This window comes from Manis pentadactyla, chromosome 3, assembly GCF_030020395.1.
Source record: "Manis pentadactyla isolate mManPen7 chromosome 3, mManPen7.hap1, whole genome shotgun sequence".
Classification (NCBI taxonomy): domain Eukaryota; kingdom Metazoa; phylum Chordata; class Mammalia; order Pholidota; family Manidae; genus Manis; species Manis pentadactyla.
In genome coordinates, this window is record NC_080021.1 from 209136876 (window position 1) to 209146054 (window position 9179).

Here is a 9179-nt window from a genome sequence, read left to right on the forward strand (position 1 = left end):
GCCCAGTTTCTGCCTCTCCCCAACAAGAGCTGCGTCTCCACCCCACTGCAATGAGGAGAGGTCTGTGGGTGCAGTGCAGACTCTGAACAGTGAGGACAAGATCTGAGTGTTGACTGACCCTTGCAGGTCTGGTAAAACAGCCTTCAAGGAGGCTCAGTCCAACCTGGGCATGATCTGGGGCTGGAGAAGCAGTGAGGAATTTTGGGCAAATGGCTCATGGGGCTGCCAGGTCTGTGGTCACGAGGAGGGCTGGGAGTGGGGTGCAGCCCTGTCTTACTCTGCAGGAGGAGGCTGAGATATCCTGCTGGGTTCCCCAGACTGGAGCCTGTCCCTAGCCAGCTGCTGCGGTGAGCCCAAGAAGCCCAGAAACAACAGCTGGCAAGGTTTTCTTCTTTCCTTCCTTCTTTTTTTTTTTTTTTTTTTAACCAACTGGAGTCAGGCCTAGAACAGGGAGGTTGGTAGACAAGGTCTCTAACCTCCATTTCCTGCCCTGGCCAGCCAATCAGCAGGTGGGACAGTGAGAGCAGATACCACACTCTGGCTACACACCACACAATGACAAACCCCTCTGACATACACACATGCAGCAGTCCACATCCACAAATCCACAAATGCACTCACATCACACCCTTGAACTCCTCAGTGTCTGAGGGAAGGCCTTAAGCAGAAATACACCCTGAGGTGGTTGTCGGGGGAGGTGAGGAAAATGTCAGGATTTCAGAATCCTTACTCTCTTACCTCTAGATCCCTCCTGGATGTAATTTTGTCCTGACCACCTTGCACACACACACACAGTCCCAACATCCACATGTAGACACACTCGATGCTCACACATAAACTAAAAGACAAATGCTTGTCATACAGGAGCACACACACTGTCACATACCCCAGACCCTGCTTGGTGATGTGTTCCTCCAGAGCCACTGCACAGATCTAGGCAAGACACACACACACACACACACACACACACACGCCTCGCACCTAAGTCCTAGGCCACCTGGCAGAGCCCCCTCTTCCCATGTACACCCCAGCTGCACACTCTCACACCCATACACAAAAGAAGACTTGAACCATGCTTCCTATGACTTCTCCAAAGTAACCTGGTCCCAAATGCTGCGTGCTTCCCCCTAGGCTCACGGTTCTTTCTTCCCAAGTCCCTGGAGACTCAATGTCCAGGTAGGAGGAAGGGCATTGCCTTCCACCGCATTCCATGACCCTCAGGCCATCTTTCTGGGGCAGGGATCTTTCTAGGGAAACTGAAGTCATGACCTCAATGGAGGCAAGGATGGGAAGGAGGTCTGAGGCTTGCTACGGGAGTAGGTGTCTCCACTTCCTGAGAAAGCCCCTGGGAATAGGCATCCCTCCCAGGAACCAATCCCACTCTGCCCTTCAGACTCCGTAAGCCGGTGGCCTGGCCTCAGGCCTGGTCCACGCTTCCCGCCAAGATCAGGAGGGCAGCGGTTGCACCCCTGACCTCGCAGTGACCTCGACCCCATTACCGTGTCATGCCTGAGCCCCATTTAGGGAGTGAGGCGCTCCAGGAGCCCTGGCGCGGCGGGAGGATAATTCGCATCAGCCAAGAGGCTGCCCTGTGGCTCGGAGAGCGCAGCCCAGGGTGATCTTACCAGGGTTCTGGCGGTGACACCCTACTCTACTCACTCCTGTCCCTGCAGCCCAAAGCCAGAGCCTAGAACCAGGAGATGCTGAAGCCGAGCACCTAAACTACGAGGGAACTGGGGCTGGAACAGGCGCGTGGGACCCCCGTAGGACCCCAGACTGGAAATGCGACACTTGAGCGACAAATGAGGTGAAGCCAGAAACAGAAGCTGGGGCGTAGAAGGAGGTACTTGGATATGGGATCAGCTAGTACTTGGGGCCAGACCAGACTAACCCAGAGCAGAGCCAGGGTGAGAGCCAGGGCAAAGGTCTGGTGCCCAGTTCAGCGTCTGGCCCGGGAAAGAGGCCGGCACGGCTGGAGTCGGAGTAGGGCTGGAACCCAGAGCCCGAGCGCACTGGAGACGTGGCCAGATTGTGGCTGGGATCCGAGCGGGTCGGGGCCACAGCCGAGGATGTCAGAGCTCCATCGAGACTCTTGAGATCGGAACTGGAGTCTGAGACTCAGGCAGCACCCAGGAGACAGCCAGAGACGCGACCAACACAGAGCGGGCCGCAGGAACCGGAGGCGGATTGCAGGCCGGGACCTGTGCCGGCACAGGCGCGCAGCCTGGAGCTCCTAGTTTGTGGCGCTGAGAGCCGGCGGGCTGGTCCCACGCGGCGTGCCAGGAGTGCACCCGGAATGGGGCCTCCGGAGCTGGCGACCACGCGCCGCAAAGGCGGCTTCCGCGAGCGCTGCGGCCTGCCTGCGGCGACACTGCCTGCCCAGCGGCCGCAGCCTACCTGAAGTAGTCCATCTTGCAGAAGATTTCCTTGTTCTTGATGTAGCAGCTGTTCTGCTGCCTCAGCGACGTGCGACACACGGAGCACTCGAGGCACCGCACGTGCCAGATGAGGTTGTTGACCTGGGGAGGGGGCGGAGGTGGGGGGCGGCTCAGCGCGGGCCTCTTTTCACGCCGGGCACCGGCCTCCTGGGCCCCATTCGCAGAGAGTTGGAGCTCTGATGGTACATGTGACTTCCCCACTTTTCTTCCGTACCACTGAGGCTCAAGGAAGTAGAAATAAACTCTTCCCATTTTTCAGTTACGGGAACCCCGGGGAGCAGAGATTTTTCCGAAGCAGTGCAGTCAGGCAGCGGCTGAGCCAGGATTCAGAATTTAGTGGCCCTGCGCCGGCGTTGCTTCCCTGCAGTCGTCTGGGCCGCACCCCACTTCCCACCAATACACAAGCAACGACCCGCCCCTGTCTTACCTTGAGCAGATACCGGTCCAGGATCTCGAGGCCGCAGCTGGAGCAGATGTTCTTGCCGGCGGACGGCACGGAGGAGGCGGCAGAGGGTGGTGAGCAGACAGATGGCGTGCTGGGCGTACAGGGGGAGGCCCGACCCTCGTCCTTGTCCAGAGCGCCTGCCAGGGCCTCGGCGTCCGACTGAGCCTGCAGTGGGTGAGAGAGGAAGAGCCGCGCGCTGAGCAGAGCGCTGAGCTGGTACCCAGCGTGACCGCTGCCTGAGAGACAAATTCGGGGCCCCAGCGCACCAACTGACAACGAAATTTCCCCGGGACGCCGCTCCGTGGACTACAGGACAGGAAGAGAAGGGACTACAGGAGAGGAAGGAACGGCCCCAACTTTTAACACGCTCATCTGGGTGCCCGGAGCAGTCAAAGCCCATATTCCCGGACAGAAGACCGAGGCTCAGATAGGGGCGGCGACGTCACGGAGTACCTCGAAGGATTGGCAGCGGTTCCGGGCCGGAAAGCCGGTCCAGGTCCCCAAAGCTGGGCCGTCATGGGGCCTGGGACCGAAGGCAAGGTCGAACGAACTCACCATGGCGGGCGGCGCGGTCCCTTCAAGGCAGCGGGTGGTCCCTTTGCAGCCGGACCCGGGCTGGGCCATCACCTGGGGGAGGGGGGAGGGAACGCAGGCGGCGGCGGCTGCAGAACTGGCTCCGCGCAGCCTGAGCTCAGCGCCTCCCCGTGCCTGTTATATAAACCGGCGCGGAACAATGAGTCTTAACTTTGTAGTGGGCATTTAAAGCCCTTCCCCACAAAAGCGGTGTCTCTCTAATGAAGCAATTTGAATTTGGATTGGATTTTTTTTTTCCCCTCTCTCTCCCCCTCTCCCTGCACTTAACCCGTGGCTCTTGAAGTAATCGCTTAGTTCCCTTGCAATCCCAGCCTCTGAGGGGGAAAAAAAACACGCGCACACACACAAACTACCTGCAATTAGAAATTGTCGTGAATGCCCAAGATAAGAGGTAGCCAGAGTGTCAATTCCAACTGTCAATCAGTGAGATCCATCAGGCCGCCCAAAGAATTGCAAATTTGATTTTTTAATGGTAGTAATTAAAAATCGAATTTTTTCTCCCTCCACCCACCCCCCTTCCTCTCTCCCTTCTCCTCCTCTCGACACAAAATGCAAAAAGGAGAAAAGAGAGAAAGAAAGAAAATAAAAAGGAGATGGAGGGGGGTGGCGTTTGAGGAAAATAAATCCCGGAGCGCACGGAGCATCCGCCCGGCCCAGCGCGCTCGGCGAAATTGATGCGGCGATATTGACACGAATTCAGGCGCCTTTCGAGGGCCAGTCGAAAGGAAACCCGAGCAAAATGGGGGCTAGGTAGGGGGGCAGGCCAAAAAGAGAAAACAGAGGCGTCCACGAGGAGGCAAACACAGCCTCCAGCCGCTCGGCGCGCCCGGGACCGGCCCCGCGTCGGGATTCTCAGCGCTGTGGCGCACAGCCCCCGGCGCCTCGGCGCTATCAGCGCCTATTCAGACGGACAATACCCGCCTCGCCTCCTCTTGATTCGCCTGTGTCTTTGCTAAATCGCTTTTTGAGAAATTCCTCCAACATTTGCATAATGTGTTCCCGCTTTCTGCGACCCCCCCCCCTCGCGCTCGCGCGCGCTCAGACACTCACCCACACTCCCGGGCGCACCCCCGCACCCCTCCTCCCTGCGGCCGCCCAGCCCGGCCCGGCTGCGGCCCGGCCCCTGTCCGACCGTGGCCCGGCCCGCTCCCCGGCTCGCTCGCCCGCTCTCTCACCTGGTCGGCGGCGGGGCCGCCCTCGGCCGGCAGCCGGCAGCCCTCGGGCAGCGCCGGGGCGGCGCTCTCATGCTTCCAGTACATGGGCCGGGGAGCGGCGGGCTCAGCGGGCGCGCAGCGCGGGGAGCCGCGCCGAGGGGCGCCACGGCCGCAGCGCGAGCACAGGCTGAAGCCGGAGCTGGAGGAGAGCGGAGGCGCCGGCCCCGCCGCCCCGGGCCCGGCCCCGGCCCCGGCCCCCGCCCCCGGCCCGCGCGCAGCCCCGGCCTCCCTGGCTGCCGCTGCGGCTGCCTCGGAAGAAGGTCCCGACAAACTTGGGAAGGCCCCCGCCCCCTCCGCCGCCGCCGCCTCCCCCTCCTCCTGGTCCTCCTCCCCCTCCAGCTGCGGCGGCGGCCGCCCTGCCGCTGGAGCCCCGCTCAGTTCAAGATGAGTCATGCGTGACCAATCCCCTCCCCGCCGAGGGAAGGCGAGACACACACAGCGCGGCGGCGACCCAGAGACGCACACGCACAGACGTATAGACACACAGAACTCAGAGCTGCTGACAGACTCGGAGACACGCTGACATACAAAGGCACTGGCGGCGCGAGTACACACAGCTCTCACTACCCGCCCTCCCCTCATGGGCACCACGGCCCGCAGGCACAGCCGGGCCGCAGGTACGAGAGGGACCCACCGTCACACCCTGGGCCGACATGGATTCCATTTAAAGCCCCACGTTGTACTCTGCTGATGCAATCCCACGTCTGCTACATTTGTGTACATACAGACTGATGCAAACGATTTACCTGTTCACCTCATTTACACGAGCACATGGCATCCACACATACTCTCAGAGCACCTGCACGGATACCTCTGCTCCCTAACAACCCGAGAGTGCCCCGGCTCCTAAGGAATGAATCGCACAGGGCTGGCTGAGGAAAGGGAGTTACTTGGGGTCAGCATTGTTCCCCTGAATTCTCCTGGGAGGGATTTGCTTGGAACAGCCCCCTTCCCCTCAGGATTTGCTGAGCCATCCTCCTCTGAAGCCCATCTCACCTTCTCTAGGGTTCTACCTTAGTGAGAGAGAGAGTTAGGGAGGCCCAAGCATGTAGCCAGGAGACACAGCCCCCAAACACACAGACACAAAGCCCTCAAACTCAAAGACTGCACCTTAAACACACTAACACCCTACAACATACTCACATTACTAGACACCCACAGCCTCAGCCTAGGTCTCCACACAGAAATCAAGACTAGAGAGACACATGTAAACATACATCATCTTCAAAAAACAAATATGCACACTCAGATCCAGCCCTACAGACACCACGACACCCCGCCTCCACGCCATCACACAAACCGTCACCTCCCTAATTGCTGTCATCTACACGGGTAAACATGCAAGTGTTCTTACTCTTGTACACTCATCCATACTCAAGAGAGCATAGACTCCCATAGAGCTCCAAACCCCTGTAAAACCTCATGTCCTCTACCCAGATACCCACAGACATGCACACACATCCCTACAGATGGCGAAAGAACCATTTCCAGGCAGAAATAACCTTCAAACTGCTGCAGACACAGTATTCCTAATAGTCACAGCCTCAGTCATGCACACACATGGACTCATCCTAATGCGCACAGCACACGGGGGTATCTGCACACCAATGTAATACTTAAGACCCACACCTGTACCCCTGAAAGATATGAATATCTGTTCCTTTGCAGACACTATGGTACACAGAAATGGTCCCAGCCACAGCCAATGGCATCTCCACCCCTTACATTCCATCTCAGACATAGAAATTCAGTGAAAAGTTTCTCTCTGAACTCTAATCATTTCTACAAAGAATGCAACTGGTGAGATGTGTGCATATGCATACACATGTGCACACACACACACACATGAACCCTTAAACATCCACACGACCACAGACAAATGGCCTCCTTCCCTTCAAAAACCTCTTGTGCACATAATAAACCCAGTACTCCTGGGTACTTTAATCCATGACAGGCTTAGCGTTTTACAATCATTACTTCATTTTCCTTTCACAATAACCCTATGAGGTAATGCCTCTTACCCATTTTACTGATGAAGAAACTGAGGTTTAGAGAGACCATGTGACATGCCCCAAATGGTGCCACATGGCTAATAATTGCCAGAGCCAAGAACTCACCGCCAGATTCATCTGACACCAGAGCTCATACTCTTGATTTCTAGGCTACACAAATGACCATGTCCACTCTCTGTACACACACACTCTTTCCATATTATCTGTCAAAAGACCTGGATGTGACTCCTGGCCTCACCACTATGACCTAACTTTGTTTTCTCATCTACAAAATGGAAATAACAAGTGGATGACCTTCATCTCCTTCTTTTCCCCTTCTGGATGGCTGGGGGAGAGGGAGGTCATAAGACATTACACAGTGCTGCACACGTCAGATGCATGAGTACAGAAGGACTCCAGGAAAGGAGCTTGCAATGACGGCACTGGTTTTACAAAAGTACTCAGGTAAGACGTGTAGAGGAGGCTTGAGCTGAAACTATAGAGCAGGTGAAATTTGGATGGATGCGGGGGAGAGAAGAAAGCATTCCAGGTAGAGAGATGAGTCCAAAGATCCAGAGGCTGGACAGACCACTGCAGTCCCATGAGAAGGAATGTGAAGCATGTGCTCCTGGGTAAAACAGCAATAATATAAATACCGTTTATTGAGCATTTATGTGCCAAGCACTGTTTTACATACTGTATCCTCTTTAACCCTTGCAGCAACCCTACGAGGAGGTTATATTATAATACTTATTTTGTAGTTAAGGGAACAAGCTACCAGGAGCTCCTTTTCAAGCTCTAGCACTCAGACTCCAGAACCCAAACTCTGACCGAGTATGCAGTTCTGCTCCTGAATTCTGATTAGTTGCTCAGGAAGTCCAAACTGGAATAAGAGGCTTTATTCTCAGCAGGGAAGCATGAAGTCTGTGGAGCCAGACTGCCAATGTGCTAATCTTGGCCCTGCCCCTTATTGCCTGGGTAACCTGGGACAAGCTATTCAAGCTTGTTCAGCCTCAGTTTCCTCATCTGCAACCAAGGGGTGACAACAGAGTCCATTTCCTATGCTTGCAGAAATTAAGCAAATGATCCATGTAAAAGGGCTCAGAAACTTGCCCGTGTGCCAGACGGCAACCAGAAAGTATTTGCCATCATGACAAGATGGACTGGCTGCTTTTCTAGTTGTTATTCTACCAGGTGCCACATCTTTTTTTTTTTTTTAAATAGAGGAAGGCAGGGCATAAATCAACCAAGAAAATCTAAGGAAGCTGCAGAACCATTTTTCCAACTCAGGGCTTGCCCGACTTCAAAGATGACAAAAGTGAAATTACTTTGGCGAAGAAATGTCTCTTCCAACATCCCCTGACTCCAGCAGGAAAGGAAGACCAAATAGGAGAGACCTTGGCAAAATTGGGATTAACAAATACACCGCCTTCCATCACGACATCCCATTTCTTCTCATGGGAGACTGAAGGGCAAGTCATTTAGCTTCCTTGAGTCTCAGTTTCCTTGTTTGCAGAGTGGGGATAACAATACTTCTCAGTATTAAAACTAATATTTTTAAAGGCTTACCTCTATTCCTGGCACCAGATAAGCACTTTACATGTATAGTATCAAAAGGAGTCTACACATACAATGTCATCAGCACCTGATGTGTATAATGTCATCTAGTCCTCCTGGTCACTAAACAGGATGAGGTCATTGCATCCTCCGAGGTGAATTTTGCCATCCTCCTCCATCCGAGTCTAGGTCTGCGTTTAAAAAGAGGCTTCATGAGTAACTGGATCATTCTGTGGGAGCACCCCAGCAGCGGTTCTGCCCCCCTGGGGAGTAATTCTAGGAAGGTAATGTGAGCTGGGGGAAGCTGGAAACCCAGCTTCACATTTATTTACTCTGACAGTTAAATTGGTGAGCGAGGGGGGAAATCAGATGAAAGCCATTTCAGGGTAAATACTGAATACAAGATTTCAACATTCAAGTTGTGACAAATAGGGAGTGGACAATGGGAAGAGACATGGGCAGCACACCCCCTCCCTGGCTTGGGACCTGTCCTCCTCACCTTGTCACCTTCCTGGGCATTTCCTGCTTGAGCAAGAGCACAGAAGGGGATGCAGACTGCATGACCCCTAGACAAGCAATTTACCTCGCCTGGCCTTAGTGCCCTCATGGGGAAAATGTGTGTGTGTGTGTGTGTATGCATGTGTGTGTGCTTGAATTGGATCATTGGGGGAGTGATGGAGAGATCACTGTCCTTGGAGTTAGACAGACCTGAAGTCAAATCTCAGCCTAGCCACTTCTTGGCTGAGTGAACCTGGAAAAGTCACTTCACTCATCTGAACCTTGGCTTTCTCAGCTATGGGGATAATATCAATCTCAGAGGAGTAAGTGAGATAATCCATGTGAGAGGGCTTTTTAAACCTGCATGGATATTTCAAATGTGAACAACTACAGTGACCCAAAGTCCTTTTCCAGTTCTGACATCACTGTGTAAATTCAGGTC

At 54.7% G+C, this 9179-nt stretch overlaps 1 protein-coding gene across 8 annotated transcripts in view; it reads right to left on the reverse strand.

Annotated features, from left to right (window-relative positions):
- The window catches only part of LHX6 (LIM homeobox 6), a 27079-nt gene extending 22136 nt beyond the window's left edge, over positions 1–4943 (reverse strand). For 5 of the 8 annotated variants that reach the window (XM_057498995.1, XM_036915429.2, XM_036915435.2 and 2 more), the window contains exons 1-4: positions 4653–4943; positions 3439–3591; positions 2866–3048; positions 2398–2519 (exon numbers count right to left, since the gene is read on the reverse strand). In XM_057498995.1, the coding sequence (XP_057354978.1) occupies positions 2398–2519; positions 2866–3048; positions 3439–3591; positions 4653–4736 (542 nt within the window). In that variant the 5' untranslated portion in view covers positions 4737–4943. The remainder of the gene's footprint in view (positions 1–2397; positions 2520–2865; positions 3049–3438; positions 3592–4652) is intronic. The other 3 variants (XM_036915430.2, XM_036915438.2, XM_036915437.2) reach the window with 2 other exon arrangements.
- Between the last annotated feature and the right edge of the window lie 4236 nt (positions 4944–9179).